Genomic DNA, 18,577 nt, shown 5'->3' on the forward strand with positions numbered 1-18,577 from the left:
TTTTACAAGGAGGTAAAATATTGCCATGGAAGTCAGAAGTCTAGTTTGCTTACATTCTTCCTGTTTCCAGTAATGGCCTTTTTTACAAGCATGCGAAATCTGCTTTTAGGCAAATGAAAAAAACAGAAATAGAAAAAAAAAGAAAGAGTTTTGTGCGACCTTGGAATTTTTTGACACTCAAATGGAACACAGTTTTTCATGTGGACAGGAAGTACAGGATGCTAAGTGCTCTGTGTTTAAGCGGTCCTTAAATGAATGTCCTTGAGAGTGTATTTCAGCCAGGATTATGTCCTGTAAGCACTCTGCTGATCATGAGAAAACTGACAGGCAGAAGAGGCACAATCAGTGGTTGCAAAAATGAAACGGATTGGATACCGGACGCATTTCCTCAGACTGCACACTCTGTGCTTCTCCTTTTTGTCTCATTGAGCTTCTAAGGTATGATTCAAACACCAAGCTAGAGATCAGCATTAGTGTTTGTATCTTGCATGGAATAAGCTTTTGTGGATGCCAAATATGGGACACAATTACATAAACAGTGTAAGGATGTCGCCACACAAAGTACAGTGGGCACTCAATTGTATAGAACGTCTTTGGATGAAGTTGCATGAAAAAAAATTTCTTCACTTGAGCAAGCAGACCCAAACCTGTTCCAGCATGGCAGTGCCCCTGTGCACAAAGCCAACTCCAGGAGGATATCATTTACATAGGTTGGAGTGGAAGATCTTGAATGGTCTCCTGAAGAGCTCTGACCTCAACTCTATTGATGTTAGGCGAGTGACTGAACACAAAGACACCAACGAAAACAATAACGGACACTGAAGTGGGGTGAGAGAGGTGGTTATATGGGCATGGTAAACGAGAGGCAGGTGTTCGGAATCAGTAGGATGGTGATGAGCTCCGAGCGGGCGGGGCACGCGCAGGAGAAGAAGCAGGGTGTACCCTGACAATTGAACATCTTTGGGATAAAATGGAATTCTGACTGACCTCCTCACCCTATATCAGTGCCTTACATTACAAACACCCTTATGGATAAATGAGCACAGATCTCCACCAGCACACTCCAAAATCCAGTGGAATATCTTCTCAGAAGAGTGGAGGTTTTTTTAAAACAGCAAATGGGGACTAAATGTAGGTTGAGATGTTCACAAATGTAATGATCAGGTGTACACAAACATCTCTAGGCTTTATTTATTAGGTTTATCAAATCTACAGCTTGCTTTTTAAATGGGAATGAGATCTTTTAGCTAAGCTATGAAGTATTGTGAAGGATTTTATGAGCTTTGGGGGAAAAGTTCTGCATCATCTTTCTGTTTATTTGTTTTTTCTCAGTGTAATTATCATCCCTCCTAAATGTCAAGTGAACCACTTCTCTGTTTCAGACACATATTCAGAACACCACATGATATTATCACATCAACACCACACTGATTGAGATCTGCGCAGTTTTAGCTTGTGGCCTGGTAGTCAAATACTATGTTAGCTAGCAAAGCATAGAATACGATGAAATACAGGCAGAAGGATGCACCATGGGTGGTTGTTATCCCCCTATAGTCCCTCAGCTTTCATCAAGAGCAATTTGTCAATTGAAACATGCAAGTTTTCTTAGGAGTTAAGCCTGTTTGTGGAGCCAGATTCGCTCAGTGTTGATGGTGCCAAATGACTTGGCTGTGTCAAACGCAGTCTCATATGAGGAATCTATTAGGAATTATTAGACAAATAAGATCACAGGCTCCTTTAAACATTATTATTTTATTAGATTTATTTTTTTGAAACTTTAGGCCTTGACATATAGTATGGTTCCTCTTTGACTGAGAGGAATCTAATAATAGTTTATATTAAATATAGTTCGGGGCCATGGTCCTTCAATCGCTTTACTGTGCTGTACGATCTTTTTTTCCCCAGTTATATATATTTTATTTGTGGATCCAGTCATATTGCATTCTCTTCTTTTGCCTATTTGCCACTCATTGACTAATTGTGCCCTGCTAACTGTAAGGGTGAAGGCCAAAACATTCTTTAATCCTAACATTTGCAGCTCTGATTCAGCATTTTTCCAACTGCAACCTCAAAAAAAACAGCTCAATGCATTTTTTTGGAAGACGCTCACTGCCTTTGTCCATGGTCTGTTGAATTCCAGAGTCTTCCATATTTCCCACGGAAATATGCTGTCCTGTAATTTTGACAATAGGGCAAATATTGTGCCAGTCAATTGTAGCATAGCTCCAAGACAGCCCTTCAGGGAACAGGACAGGACTCCCTGATGGCTAACACCAACTCCTATAAAATATCAAATCTCATTGTGCAAAATTCCCCCAAAACCTCAACTGGACCCCCTTTACTCCCACTCCCCTCTTTCCCTGAGTACTTCAAGAGAGCTAGCATGTGGGAGATTTTCAAAATGAAGAGACCTCTGATGTCTGAAAGCCAGAAAGAAAGCCAGAGCAAAAACACTGCTATGTTAATTTTCAAAGAGAATATTCTATAATTAGATGACAATGCCATAATGTATGTAATAACATCATTTTTGCAAGCAAACAAATAACTAGGAGTTGCCACCCAGTTTGGAGCGAGTATTTTTTATAGGCTATTGTGGTAAAACTTGCTATTTTGCTCAAGTTGTCGTTATAGGTGGTTCACTTAGGGCATGCTACAGTTTAGCCATATTTTTGTATCACAATCAAATGTGCTTTGTTGAGCATCACCTTTTAATCACCTCCTTACTTTCAAAATAATATTCACTCTTCTGGGAGGGCTACCCACTAGATTTTAGAGTGTGGATGTGAATATTTTTTTCTCGTTCAGTACAATAGCATCAGTGAAGTCAGGCACTGATACTGTGTAAAGAGATCTGGGGTACAGTCTGGGTTCCAGTTCATCCCAAAAGTGTTCACTGTTTCACTGCGGTCAGGGCTCACGGGTTCTTCCACTGTCACCTCGACAGATCATGTGTTCCTGGAATATAATTGGGGATTTTAGTTCCATTGAAGGGAAATCTGCAAATGGGTGTTAGCAGGGTTGTTAACACCCATTTAACCAAATGTTAAAGACGTTCCATGGGAATTAACAGAAATATATGGGAATTAACGGGAATTACTGGGGATAAACTGGGAATTTACAAAATTGCAGTTTAGCCGATAACGGAGAACTTAAATGTTGTTGCGAAAAATGAAATCTTCCAGGAAAATCTTGGTTGAAACAACCAAATTTAATGCAATTTCAGTTGAATTTCTACTCTGCACTTTAATCAGTCACATGCACACAGCACACTTACTGCAGGGCTACTGAGGCCACACCCCCTACATGCACTGTGTGTCCATCTTGCCAAGCATTAACATAATTTACATAAAACTGACATTTATGTTGAAAACTTCCTTGCAATACTTCCAGACTTCCAAACAATATTATACTAACAATTAAATCAAAGTCAAAAATGCCATTACAGTGGAACCCGGTTATCTCGCCCTCGGTTATCTCGACAACCCTATTAAGTCGACGTTTTTGAAGTGGAACCGCCAAATTCTCGCTTTTTCTAAGCATTTTTTATCGGCTATGTCGACTTTTTTATGTCGCCGAACCCTAATATCTCGAACACAAGGGGGGAAAAATTTAACGTCGGTTATCTCGATGCAGCCGCAGAAGAACTCACGGAAGTGGCGGAAAAATCAAGTCTTACAGCTGCTACAGGTGTTGTATTGTATACTGGTGTTAGGCATGGTGCGGAGGCGGAAGCCGGAGTAACGGCAAACAGAAACTTTATTTAACAAAGGCAGAGCCAACACAAAATACCCGCGTAGATCGGGATAAGCCGGCAAACGGCAGTCCAATAATAACATCAACGGTGCGTTATCGAGGAAGCGCGGCTCGGAGGAAGCAACGGGGAAGCGTTGAAAATCCGAGGTGCGCTGGGGAAGGAAAACGCAGCCGTGGAGTGAGCGAGGAGTCCAGGAGGAGACGGTATGTAGCAGGTGCAGCATACACACGACCACGCATGAACACATATAATAACGGACCCCGAGAGTGGGTGAGTGAGCGGTTAGTATGGGAGCCGGGAGTGAGTGAGTAACGCGCTTCAGCTGTGCATGATTTGCGCTGCGAGCTTGTTAGCTCGCGGAGGCAATGACAGCCTCTGAAGGAGGCGTGGCAGGTGGATTCCTGACAACTGGTGAATCTCTGCTGTTAGTTAGTGCACATATGCCTTTTGTTGTTAAATGTTATGCGATGAACGGGAGGCGAAAGCCGCGCTTGGCGGCGCGGAACGTGTGATGACCATCCAAAAGCATAGAATGAACACCGGCAGGATCGGGGGGAATCCGCGATGCGCTTTGGGAAGAAAAGCGCAGCCGTTGAGAGAGTGCCGGTGGAAGGCACGTGCGGGATACGCATGCGCGATAACAACGACCGCCGTGAACCAACATATACCAACAATAACGGACAGTGAGAGTGTGGAAGTTTAAATAGGAGCTGGTGATGATGATAAACGAGCACCATTTGTGCGCGATTGAAGCCGGGAGCTTCAGAGAAAGCGGCCGAGAAAGCACCTGACACGCTGAAGGGGGCCGAAGGGGGCGTGGCAGGTGGATTCCTGACAGATAAACATGTACTGTATGTATTTTTATAGCATGCCTTCATCAAACAAATCGCGGCAACGCTGTTGTGTAAAAAACCCTTCAAAAACACGTGAATGAACATTCTCATTTATTAACGCACATCATGTACATAAAGAAATTTCAAGCACGTTAATATACTGCCGCCATTTTGATTTTTGTTTATCTCGATCATCGGTTATCTCGATGCTTTTTGGCGATCCCATAGGACATCGACATAACCGGGTTCCACTGTATATAAATCTGTTTCAGTTTGCATGCATGTCAGCTTATGACCAAGCAAACTGTTTATATTTATGTTTATTTATTAAACAGTTTATATAAATTGATCCCAAATTCCTAATAAATCCCCCAAATTCTTGGAAATTCCCATAAATTCCTGATAAGTTTCCAACTTGGAATATTTCCAAAAATCATCAGATGAAGTTCCCATAGAATGTTTCCAGAAGGTTTCTGGTAATTTACCTCGTTGCAAACCTAGGTATTAGTCAGGTGTCCACATATTTTTGCCTATGCAGTATGTGTATATACAGAGTACACAAGCCAACAAAGGAGTGCTGTTGTATCCAACACAGTTTAATTGCGGAGTTTGATCTAGCACTCTGGCTAGCATGCAGAATATAACGCTAACACTTACAGACAGGTATCCTGGTTCTTTACAAAGGCATCTGGGTAACATAATGACAATAAAGAGGAAACATACCAAGAGAGCCCCTTAGCATTTTCCTGCTTGGGGCCTCACAGTTGCAAGAATTGCCTGTGTTTCCTGCTGACAGATTCAAAGGCTAAAGTTTCTCACACAATGATGCAGAAACCCGGGACTCTCAATGCGTGTCTGCAATAAAACGATATCATGAAAACCAAACTATGCGATGTCTGTGTTAATGCCTAGTTGTCCTTCAGACTGTTTAACTGTGTCTGAAAGAGAAACGAGCAAACCAATGACTACTTAGATACATGTAAGGAGACTCCCTTTGAAGGCAGGACTATGTCATTATGTTGCCACAACACTGACATAAGCTGTTCGCGAAGCCTAAAGCACTGTACGACGGGATGAAATAAAGATTCTTTGAACGAATATTTTGGGAGTGCTTTTTTAGAAATGAAACTGTATGTCAGAAATAATTACCAATAATGTATTTGTCCATAAACCACCTCAGAAAATTGGATATTTGAATTGAAAATCGAGGTTGTGACTAAAAGAATTGGAAAGCTGAACCCTTTGGTATGGAACACACCATGAAAGAAAAGCATGTGGGTAAATGATATTATATTGCGTATAATGGCCTTTGTGAAATGCGGCATCCGTACAGGATATACAGTATGTTTGGATATAAAATGGGCTGGTATTCGAAAGGACGCATTTCAGAAGATGTTGCAACCCCATTCTCAGTCGGGTGCTGCGGTATTGTTTCTCCAGCCATATGCTGATGTTGCTTTTGGCAAAACGAGGCCTTGAGAGATGAAACGTAGTATCTATCTTCTCCATTGTCTCGAGTTGTGGCTTAAAGCATAAATGAAACGCAGAGCGGTTTTGTCGAAATCACAGTTGGCTTTATGGTATTCCAAAGGGAAGCACGCGATCGAATAATGCAGCTTACGAACAGCAAAGCCACACGACTTTGAGGTTACCTCGCGATAAAAAAATCGAGATTTGTTTCTCGTCATTGTTTCGAGCTCAGATTATACGTTTCAGATTTCTCCGAATGCTGATCGTTTAAAAAACGTCCTAATGAATATAATTATAGAGAATGCTAGATTGGGAATGATTGATGCCCTGAAATACTATTTGTGTAAGCCAGACATTGTATTTCCTTTATACTGTTTTTAACATGGAGAGTTATGTGTGTTTAAGAGTCAAGATTGAATTAGGTGGGATAGTGTAGCATTTTGTAAATGAAATTAATCTCTAAATGACTCAGCAATCTGGTTTTCGCCTGTTATGTGCACTTCGATTAGTGACATCATGCTGTGCTAGCAGACACAATGTGCCACGGTGCTGTTTTGTCCCCCACCCCCACACCCCAGTTCCTCTGTTTAATGGTGCTGGTTTGGCTCTTCCTGTAAGTGCAGATCAATGACCTCAGAGGCTCCGTTCAGATTTGGTATTAACTTCTACTTCTATGCTTTATATTACGGGAATTAACGGGAGTTAATAGGAATAAACAAAAATGCAGGCTAGCCAATAACAGGAGACATAAATGTATTTTACAACCAGATTTAATGCGATTTTAGTTGAGTTTCTACCCCGCACCAATCACATGCATAGAGCACATTTACTGCAGGGCCACTGAGGCCACACCCCCTATATGCACTGTACATTCCATAACATAACACAACACAGGACATTTCTTGAATCCTGCATACAAAATAAGGTCCAAAAATGTCCATATTGGCGAGTATTCACGTAAATTACATAAATATTACATAAATGTGACTAAAAGCCAGACTAAAAATGTGACTAAAAGCCAGTGTTCTTCACAAGGTTTCCCACACCAACTCTAGCAAATCATGTCTTTATGGAGCTTGCTTTGTGAACAGGTTTCTTGTCTTGCTGGAACAGGTTTACCAGTAAATGGAAATTGTAATTTTATAGCATACAATGACATCATATACAGTTTTCAGCAACATCTTAGGTAAGATAAGATAAGATTAGGTAATATATATACTGTGTGTGTGTGTGTGTGTGTGTGTGCAGTATATTGGGAATGTTAAACGATTGTTACAGCGGTTACATTTTTATTTGTATATATTACAGTTTGTGATTGTGTCTTGTGCTATGTTTTTATAGATGATTTTGTTAGGACCAGGGTGAGATTCTGTTTAATCTGGCTGCACGTTTCAGTGAGTCTGACAGCAATCTCATTTTCTTTTTTATTGAATATACTACATAATGTCTCTTAGCCCAGCAGATGCACACATTATAAAAGAACATAATCAATACTCAGTAGCAGCTATTGCACATTATTTTGAATTCTTATTAAGTGATATTCACAACACAGTACATAGCACTATCCCATACCAATTATATATACACTATATGGACAAAAACATTTTGGACACCTGACTTTTGCAGCCATATGTGGAACAAACTGTTCACTTTCACTTGAACTAGGAGACCCAAACCTGTTCCAGCATCGCAATGCTCCTGTACACAAAGTGAGCTCCATGCAGATATGCTTTACATGGCTTTAGAGCTCTGACCTCAACCCTATTAAACAGGATGAATTAGAACGCTGACGGCACCCCAGACCTCCTCACCTCACCTACATCAGTACCTGGCTTTACTAATGCAAATTTGGCTAAATGAATCTCCACAAATCTCTGCAACCACGCTTTCTATCTATCTATTGGTCAGGTGTCCACAAACTTTCTTTCATATAGTTTATATACTCTATATCTATAGATGTATTTGCGTAAAGACAACAGTGATGTCACTGCTTGTTTTTGTTCCTGCTTACCTTCAAAAGACTGGGATTAGTAGGAGAACCGTATGTTTGCTTCTTTGCTTCCACCAAGCTGCTGGGCCCTTGAGCAAGGCCCTTAAACCCTCCCCTGCTTAGTTGTAAGTCTCGCTGGATTAGGGCGTTTGCCGAATAATATATTTATTTCAGTAACTTTGCACTCATCTATGTACCCATTGCACTAATTGTCATTTAGAAGCCAGGGCAGGAAAAAGTCTGCATGACTGCATGCTATGCATGTGTAATTAGCTTGGTAATAATAAAAAAAAGAAAAAAGATTTAGAGATATTATAACTATTATTATTATTATTATTATTATTATTATAATATATAATTATTATTATATAATAATTAATATTATAATTATTATTATTATTATATAATATATAATTATTATTATATAATAATAATTCATAATATTAAGAATAATATATTAATAATATTATTATTATTATAATTATATATTATAATTCTGTGCATTAATTTCGTTTCAAACGCACGAAATTAGTCTCATGAACTCGATATAGATTGACTAATTGTCTTTCTTATCTGCCTGGGAAAATGTTGTAGATTTTACTCATAAAATGATTTTAAGTGTGACTAAGCAGTGACTAGCTGTATCTCTGCTCAGTGATCTCACGTAAACTCTGGTTTTACTTTAATGTGGTTGACTGTGCAATAGCTAACAGAAAACTCTGCCTATCACTCACATTTAGATTTAAGCCTTTATTAACCAACCTACTTGCCCAAAGGGGACGAGCGGGAAACGGCGTAGACATGTGATTAAAAACATTTATTTGTAAGTTTAGTCGGGTTTCGGTTACGGATGACTATAGTTTTCAACTGATTACGATCTGGCAACAGTTCTAGGCACCAAAGATGATCATGAGAGGCCAACGAGGTTGCATTCGAGACACATGAATATAAGGTGTCCTCAGCTGTCCTCCTGTGATCAGGTCACCTGATTCAGATCAAAATTGTAACTTGGGATTTCAGAACTCCATTTAGGGAGAAGACCTAAAGAAAAAAGTCTTTTCAACTCCGAAATTCGAACGACTTCTTACTTATACGATACACTGATCAGGCATAAAATTATGACCACCTGCTGAATATTGTGTTGGTCCCCCTTTTGCTGCCAAACCAGTCCTGACCCGTCGAGCATTAACAGCATTAACTTCTTTAGCAAGTTGAGCTACAGGAGCTCGTCTGTTGGATCAGACCACACGGACCAGCCTTCGCTCCCAACATACATCACTGAGCCTCGGCCGCCCATGACCCTGTCACCCGGTTCACCACTGTTCCTTCTTTGGACCACTTTTGGTAGATACTGATCACTGCAGACTGGGAACATCCCACAAGAGCTGCAGTTTTGGAGATTTTCTGACCCAGTCGTCTAGACATCACAACTTTGTCCATGTCACACTCGCTCAAATCCTTACACTCGCCTTTTTTCCTGCTTCTAACACATTATCTTTGAGGACAAAATTTTTACTTGCTGCCTAATAATATCTCACCCACTAACATGTGCCCTGATGAAGAGATAATCAGCGTTATTCACTTCACCGCTCATAATGTTAGAATGTCATAATGTTATTAAGTGAATTCGCTTGTTGAAACTGAGTGACTATACGGAGGTGGTGGTAGCTCAGTGGTTAAGATGTTAAACTTCTGATCAGAAGGTCATGGATTCAAATCTCAGCACCACCAAATGCCATAAATGTAAACTATTCAGTTTGAGGAGAAAATTTTCTTGCAATCAAATGCCGAACTTTGAGGTAGGAGGATCCTGTTTGAATGCACATGCATCAAACATATAATTCTAGTACCTGAGGTCAATTGAATCGAATGTAGATCAGGGCATAGAGGATTGATTTTTAGGTGCACAATAGAGAGACTGAGATAGGAAGAGTTGTGCAGTTTAAATGCATGGACAGCACGTACAGCACCCCCCCTCTTTCTCTTTCTCTCTGTCTCTGGCTGTGATCACGTTTCAGGAAACAACAACCCCCTCCCCTCCACCGCTTCCTCCACCCCCTCTCTGTCCCAGCTGCCAAACCACACATATACAAACCTCAGCTCGCCTCTGCACCCAGTGTTTAGAGGACTGGCTGCATTTGAGCGGGACAGAATGAAGGACAGACGAAGACAGGGAGTGGTTTAGCAGAACTTGGGAGCAGCTTCATGTTTCCGCAAGAGGCTGATATATGAACACGCAGCACAATGTGATGGTTTTCTTTGCTCATCGTTATGCTGCACGACCGGACGGGTTCTTCAGCGAGGCATGAAACAGGAATCTAAGAGGACTCCTGTAGAACGGTGAAATCTTCGGACACACCGTCTTTCCTCTCTGCTCATCTAGAGCCCGACAGTGGATCTGTCCTTCCTCAGTGAGTTGACAAGACCCTGGATCGTACTGAGCACTCACAGACGGCCGAGAGCTTTATGGTATTTGTACTTTTGCGCCTTTCCCATGCTGTGGAATGTTCGGCAGCTCCGAGTGCAGTTTCTCAAAGCTGATGAAAGCTGGAGCTGAGAGCATTGACTACAGAAGGAGCAGAGAAAGCCAATGACCCTGTCCAGCCAAGTCACACACACCCTTCCTTAGTCTTCTGCAGATAAGCTAAAGCTTCTCAATCCACAAGACCTTCTACGCCAAAGCTCCTAAGTCTGATTAAAATATTTTACCTGCAACATCTAAAGCATCATAGCGTGGCTGCAGTTCTTGTCCATGCCCGTAATTACCCTTCAGGTCAAGGGGTAAGTCAGTGCACTTTGAACTTTTGTCTAATTAAAAAGGCAGATAAAAGCCTGACATGAGCTTGAGAGTTAAAACCCGACCCGTGCGGGAGCGATGATGAGCTTGCATGAGATGAAGCTGTCGAGTCCGTTTTGACCTCCTTATATGGTTAAAGCTTTCACTTAACACACGAGGTGGTTTTTATTAACGCGGTAGCAGGGATACATTTTTCTGTGGCGGGATAGATTTTTCACAGAACGCAGCTGCTGAAGATGTCCGTTCAGAAGGAAGGTCCTCGGACACGCTGACAGAATCAGTGGAATGCTGGGACTCTGTGTTTATTACCGTTGGAGGGGTGAGAATTTAGAGACCATCTGTTGACTTCACACACTGGAGAGCAACTTGCTGTGCTATTGACAGTGTATTGCCAAAGGGTTATGCAGTTGTGGTGTTCATTTCTTTGCATGTTCGAAAGAAGGAATTCTTCTCTAGGGGGTATATGCAGTTTTAATTTACCCAACAATATAAAAAAACATGACATGCTTTGAAAGTTTTGGAATAGCAAAGTCATGTCCTGTTTTATTTGTTGTTTACTGAAGATATTTGGGTTTGAGATCTAAAGATGAATACAAGATGAAGTAGAATTTGTATATTTGTTTAAACCAGTGCTGGACGAAGTAGACAAACCATGTACTTAAGTAAAAGTAGAGATACACTCGGTAAAATAACCCAGGAGAATAAATAAATGCCAAAACATTCTTTTTAACTACTTAAAAATAATAATAATTCACGCAAATAAGGCCACGGGTGTCGTGGCGAGTTCGAGTCAGGATTTTCTGCCATCATTTATTCCTCTCAAAAAGTTCTGCTTGCTGTTGAACTGATGCTGAACTGTACATTGGTGATAAGTAAATACCACCAAGCGGCAATCAAAACTAGTTGAAAACAGAGCGCACGCTCGACCCTGATTGGTTGCTTGCTGCGTGTTTGACCAGTTATGTTTTTATCCACTAGTAAATAAAAAGGAGCGACTGATTTTGCAAAATGTGGTTGAGTAAAAAGTAAGACATTTAACTTTAAAATGCAGTGAAGTTAAAGCAAATGGAAATTCTTCAGTCAAGTACAGATACTTTACTGCTTTACTACTTTAACAGCTACTTACGTACAGTAATGAATTACAATTGCTTTTTCCTTACTGTCCACCACTGGTTTAAAGTTTCAAGAGATCCAAAATATTTGAACGGCGGACCAAAATACCAGTTATACACCCTCCTGAAAGGAAACCCAAAACCAAGAGTTATAGAGTTAAACCCCAGACTTCCACTCTTTTTAATCAAAAGACATGAATTCAGTGAAGGTTAAGGAACTTTAAAGAAACAGCATTTGGTCGGTTCAAGAGCAAAACTGAAGTAACTTGGATGCTTGTTAAAGTCATGTTGGCATTCCCCTGCAGCAAACTATAACTTGACCTCTCGCCTTACACGAACCATTATCTCGCACCGCCCGATGAACGTCTTACCGCTTTCCTGTTGCCCTTTGACTTCGACTTTCATTTCGTTTGCTCTTTTTCGGAGGAACAAAGTCATGTGCAGGATGTCTTTTTAGAGATCATCCTCACAGACGCTCTTTTGCTTGTAATGAAAAGCAGACTCCGGGTTTCTTGATGGGACAAGAACCGCTTCAATCTAAAGGGTCTGTTCACCACCACGAGTGTTTGTTAATAATTTGCTCGAAGCATGAAGAACTGTGCAAACATGTTTAGAGAGCAGCCATATGTCTTCATGTGAAGGCTCTGAAATTCTTTGATGACCCTTCGGAATTTTAAAACCAGCGACTTTGTGGTGATTCTCTGCCTGCGTATTCCCATAATTCTCCACCAATCAAATGATGGCAGGTTCAAAGGGCAGATTCTTTCTAAAAGGGGATGTTAAAGAAAAGCCCCTAAGAAGCCCTCAAAGGGGTGAGACAAACCGTAAAGGGGTCGAACATTAAAAATAGAACTACAATGAACACATAGAGTGACACATACATACTGAAGGCTTGTTTAACATTGCAGATTGTGTCTCACAGGGATTTAAAGCTCAGGCCACCTTTGGGGTGAGTCTGCAAGGGTTTCATCTGTGCTCTCCAGTTTCTTCTCTCATTCCAGTCAGTTGACTAGATATTCTTAATGTCTTCCGGCATGAATGACTATCAAAAGTGAAAGGAACAGTGGTGAATCGGCGACGGGGTCATGGGCTGTCAAGGCACATTGATGCACGTGGGGAGCAAAATCTGCCCCATGTGGTCCGATCCAACGAGCTCCTGTAGCTTAAATTGCTGAAGAAGTTAATGCTTTTAATGTTCGATGGGTCAGGACTGTTTTGGCAGCAAAAGGGGGACCAACACAATATTAGGCAGGTGGTCATAATGTTATGGCCGGTTGCCGTATTTGTGCATAGTAAAACAAAATGGATTGGCATCCCATTCAAGGTTTAGGTCCTCTTACTATCCTTTTACTAGATCGATCACCTTTATAGATGTGCCAGGGCATGTTTTTTTCTTTAAATCAATGTCTTCAGTACAACTGGCATTGCCTTTGAGTTTTTGGCTTGAACATGGCTGGATAAGTCAGGTGTCCCAATACTTTTGTTCATAAAGTGTATAATTCCAGCTGTGGGACCTACACAAGGCACTGACCAGAGCTTGATAGAAAGAGAAAGAGCCCAAACACTACTTTGAATGGCGTTGTTTATCCAATGTGCTCATGCCTTTTCTTCTCTCTCCCCAATGTTTTTGTAACTCACGGTCTTTTATGTTTATTGTAGGTTTTTTTTTGTTTCCAGTCTTTCAATCAAATGAGTCAAATGCCAGTTGAACCAGATGACTCATTTGGCTCAGACACAAGCAGTCGGCAGCACTGTTCAGATATGGATTGAAAATAATTAGTCATCTGTTGTACTGTGCACTTAGATTAATAAGTTCAGACTTGCTGTTGAGGAAACTCAAGACATGAAGACAATAAGGAGGCAGAATACATGTGTTTCAGAATGTCTCACTGGTTTCTTTACACCTGCAAGTCCTGGTGCTTCTCCAGATAGCTGATTGCATATGTAAACAGAATTGAGAAATGATTTGTCTTCAGATTTTATAAAGATAAAGCTGAGGGGAATTGTGCCCATTTAGATTCCACATTTGATCATTAATTGAAATAGTTGCAGGTAATTTTTGAAGAAGATGTTTTTAGGCTTTTAGTACCTTTTTTTGACAACCAGGTAGGGACGGAATCCAGGTCCCACTAGTGCAATAGCAGTAGAAACCATCTCTCACTGCATCTTCATCAGTGTTGCATCTGACTTTGCATGTTCTGCATGAGAAACAGGACATGCTGTGTCTTTGTCTGTGTCACGGAAAGAAAAAAAACGTGGTCTCAGCTGTACAAGTTGTTATTAAAATAGCATTCGCAGCGCTTTGTTAGTGAAATCAGCTTGGTCACTTTACAAGATTGTTTACTGTCAGGAAAACGTGGAATGCTTTTATTAGTTTATAGCCCGGGATCTGCGACAGTAATTTTCTCATATTGTGCAGCAACCATGTTGTACGGATAGGATTTTTTATTAAGACAAGGCCAACTCAGTGCTGTTGTACTGCATGAAGCAGCTTTCAGTTTATGAATGGGCATCCTCAGGCTTAAGATCAGCAGGAAGCGTCTGAATTAAAGCATTGTTTCCATGAAAACAGTCGCTACTGTGTAGACCATGGCAGTTGTTGAACTTGGCAGGAGGTCGCTTATATCCCGTGCGCACGCCTCAATTGTGGTATATCTGTCACACTCGGTTTATCAAAATGTCTTTTTAGTTCCATCTTGTGTAACTAGGACAGCAGACATACACTATATGAACACAAGTATTGGGACACCTGACCTTTCCCACCATATGTGTTTTTTTTTCTCCAAACTGTTACCACAAACCTGGAGACACACAATTTTATAGGACATCACTAGAACTTGGAAACCCAAACCTGTTTCAGCATGGCAATGCTCCTGTGCACAAAGCGAGCTCTACGAAGAAATGCTTTACATGGTTTGAAGAAGATCTTGAGAGCACAGAACTTAACCCTGCTGAACACCTTTAAGATGAATTGGAACACTGACTGAACCCCAGGCCTTTTCTACATTAGTCCCTGACTTTACTAACCTCCGTGTGCAACACAAGGCACATACCATAGTTATGACCAAGTGTCCGCAAACTTTTGCCAATATATTGTATGACAAGTTCATTAGTAGTTTATCAGGCATTGTGTTATTTGAGTGACAGAACTGTTAAAAATAAAAAGTACCATTTGAGAACTTGTCAGGATACTGATTTAACTAAATGTTTATTTGTGCATAATAATGTATATGGATTCTAACAACTGTGTCTTGCCGTTTCTGCGTACAGCTGGAATGTCTTGACTCCGCCCCCGAAGCTGTGTGCAGGAGGTGCAGAGCCAGACGCCGATGGGATCTGCTGCTCAATGATGAGCTGCCATGGCGCTGGAGGGCACCGCCGGCGCCTCGAAGACTCGGAGTTCACCGTGCGCGTGTACCCGGGCGCCTTGGCTGAGGGCACCGTCTACTGCCCCGTGTTGGCCCACAAGGTCACATCGGCTGCTGAGGTAATCGAGCAGGTAATCGAGCGTCTGCGGCTGGACCGCACACGCCTCTACGTACTGGCCGAGGTGAAGGAGTTTGGTGGCGAGGAATGGATTTTGAACCCAAGTGACTGCCCTGTGCAGCGCATGATGCTGTGGCCGCGCACAGCCCTGGAGAACCGATTCAGCAGCGACGACTATCGCTTCCTGCTGCGTGAGAAGAACCTGGACGGCTCCATACACTATGGCAATGTTCAGATGTGGCTGCGGGTGACCGAGGAGAGGAGGCGGATGGTAGAGCGCGGCCTCCTCCCTCAGCCCCCTGCCGGACGGCACGCCGCCGATCTCTGCACTCTGCCGGACCTGAACGAGAAGACCTTACTTGAAAACCTGCGCTCCCGTTTCAAGCAGGAAAAAATCTACACTTATTCCGGCGGTATCCTGATAGTGATCAACCCTTTCAAGTTCCTCCCGATCTATAACCCAAAATATGTCAAGATGTACGATAACCACCAGCTGGGCAAGCTGGAGCCGCACATCTATGCCATAGCTGATGCTGCGTACCATGCCATGCTGCAGAGGCGCAGGAATCAGTGTATCGTCATATCGGGCGAGAGTGGCTCAGGGAAGACGCAGAGCACCAACTTTCTGATCCATCATCTCACTGCACTCAGCCAGAAAGGTTTCGCAAGTGGAGTCGAGCAGATCATACTAGGAGCCGGACCCGTACTAGAGGTAAGCGTATGCAAAGACAAGTGCTTGAAGAAAAGCAACATTTGAGACACACAAAATGAATAACTAAATACACCAGGGTTATCAGGAGTCTCTGACATTTCTCACACACTCTCCCTATAACGAATTTTGGGGAAAAACAATTGTGTTATTGTGTTGATTTTGAAAGACTTTGTTGTTTTGTAGCAAGAAAAAGAATACTTCTAACAGAAGCAAGGCTCTGTGTGCAATATGTTTGCCAGCCAGCATGTCAGATGCAGTCCATGTTTTGAAACTGAGCTCAATCTGTTTCAATCGAAAGCACATTGTTTCGGATTTGCAATCAGATTTCCAGGTCCCAGTGTTTCTCCTCGGTGCAGGAATGATTAGAGAAATATATCAGTTTAGTGGGTTTCGGTGCTGATGTCATACGACTGGCTAATCCTTAAGCACAATTCAACCACAAGGACATGCAGCTGTCTCCGCGGAAGCTACCGATGCCCTTCGGGCTGAGGCAGACAGCCGCGGGTCCAGCTGTTTCGAGTATACACACAGATATCACCCTGTGTTCTTTGGGAAGGAACCAAACCCAGATTCAGAACAGACTGAATTCCCAGCATGATACAGCTGTGAGAGTCAGTCTTCATTTCTGAGCAACCCGATTGGCTGCTTGTGCAGGCTGCATGTTTGCCTGATTGGCTGAGAATTTCTGTTGCTAGTGTGAGCAGTTTCCTGCTTGTGTGTGTGTGTGTGTGTGTGTGTGTGTGTGTGTGTGTGTGTGTGGGCGAGAGGCTCTTACAACTCTGGATGGCGCAAAAATCAATACTTATGATATTTTACTCATATTCCATAATGCACATGCACATTAGCTGCTGAGCTTTTTGTTATTCTGCTCTGACTGAGCCATGTGTATAAATAATCCAAAGAGTAACTGTAATTTCAGTTCCATTCCTAAGTGTTCAACTGTAGAATAGTGTAGGATTTAATAGTTAAACCCCACGTCAGGATCCTCTCTTTTAAGTGTGTGCAGATAATAGCAGATGGTTTAATACATTCCAGACAGGCTGAGCAATTAAAATGTAAGGTTTTGCTCAAGCATTAGGTCTTGGAAAGGGCCAGCTGGCCAGCAGTGACAGATCCAGACCTGTAACGTACAGCTGAGAGAGTGTTCGCAGAGATGAGGGGAGAGGAGCCTAGCCAGCGTCAAGCTGCTGGAGAGGCATTCCACACAGGCTCGGAGTGACTAAGCCATCCATCACCCGGAGGAGGGGCGTGTACGAACCCAGCAGCAAGCCAGCCTAAGGGACTGATATAATGATACAAATCCTGTAACATAAATCAGGGTCAGATATATACGTAGTCGAGGAAATGACAACCCCGATTTCCAACCTTATTGTCCATTCTATTTAGTAATAAATGTCAAGCGAACCTCTTTTTTTTGGCACATATGAATAATGAAACATTTCAGTTTCCAGTTAGGAAACCTGGACAAATATGCAAACTCAGATATGTTCTCATACCAGTACTCACTATTAGCTTGATACAGCTGTTGTTTTGTGCTCTTTTGGGCTCTATTTGTACAAGGTAGTGTCAGAAAGGTTCAAGGCTTGCTCCGTTTATAAGAAAGGACTTTATTTATCCTCGGTTACACACTATTACCTTCAAAATAGTCCCATTGAACAGCAATACAGAGCTCCCATCGTTCCTGCCGCTTCTGAAACGTGTCCATGAAGCCTTTTTTTCAAAGCGTGTCAAGCACCTTCTCTGAATCGCGTTGGATCTCTGCAGTAGTGTCAAAACGTTGACATTTGAGCTGCATCTTCATCTTCGGGAAGAGGACGAAGTGCTCAGGAGCCAAATCTGGCGGGTGCAGAAATGAGATCATGTGGATTGTTCTCCGATCATCATGCACGTTGAAGGTTTTCCTGACCTTTCGTCGTCTTCCAGCGATGTTCTTCAGCTCTTGAAGCCGCTCGAAACACCTCGAGCGACTCCGCAGCATCGCCGCCACATGTCATGTCAAACGTCATTGTGTCCCAGTTTCACGCAGAATTTCACTTTTGTTCTTTGTTCTAACTTTCTGTCCGTGATGAAATCGCAGACGAGGTAACTTTGCTTTTTTCGTTAAAACTGTTGAACTACATTAATTGTATAATGATATATAACTAAGTAGACACCTGACCATCACTCCCAAATGTTTCTATTCTAAAACACTGGCTATTAGCTCCAAGTTGGTCCTTTTTCCCCTGTTATAGTAACCTCCACTCTTTTGGGAAGGCTGTGGGGATTAGTGTTCATTCAGCCATGAGAGCATTAGTGAAGTCAGATGCTATGTGAGGAGCTCTGGCACGAAATCTTTGTTGCAGCACATCACAAAGGTGTTCAGGGGCTTAAGGACTAACACTAAAGTCTATCCATGGAGCTCAGTTTGTGCATAGGGAAGGGAA

General features: G+C 42.0%; 1 protein-coding gene across 4 annotated transcripts in view; it reads left to right on the forward strand.

Annotated features, from left to right (window-relative positions):
* Positions 1-18,577, forward strand: part of myo9ab (myosin IXAb) — a 108,181-nt gene that overhangs the window by 22,149 nt on the left and 67,455 nt on the right. For 2 of the 4 annotated variants that reach the window (XM_046858994.1, XM_046858997.1), the window contains exons 1-2: positions 10,153-10,828; positions 15,227-16,154. In XM_046858994.1, coding sequence (XP_046714950.1) covers positions 10,800-10,828; positions 15,227-16,154 — 957 coding nt within the window. In that variant the 5' untranslated portion in view covers positions 10,153-10,799. Of the gene's footprint in view, positions 1-10,152; positions 10,829-15,226; positions 16,155-18,577 lie in introns of those variants that run through there. The other 2 variants (XM_046858995.1, XM_046858996.1) reach the window with 2 other exon arrangements.

This window comes from Silurus meridionalis, chromosome 10 (assembly GCF_014805685.1).
Source record: "Silurus meridionalis isolate SWU-2019-XX chromosome 10, ASM1480568v1, whole genome shotgun sequence".
Taxonomy (NCBI): Eukaryota; Metazoa; Chordata; class Actinopteri; order Siluriformes; family Siluridae; genus Silurus; species Silurus meridionalis.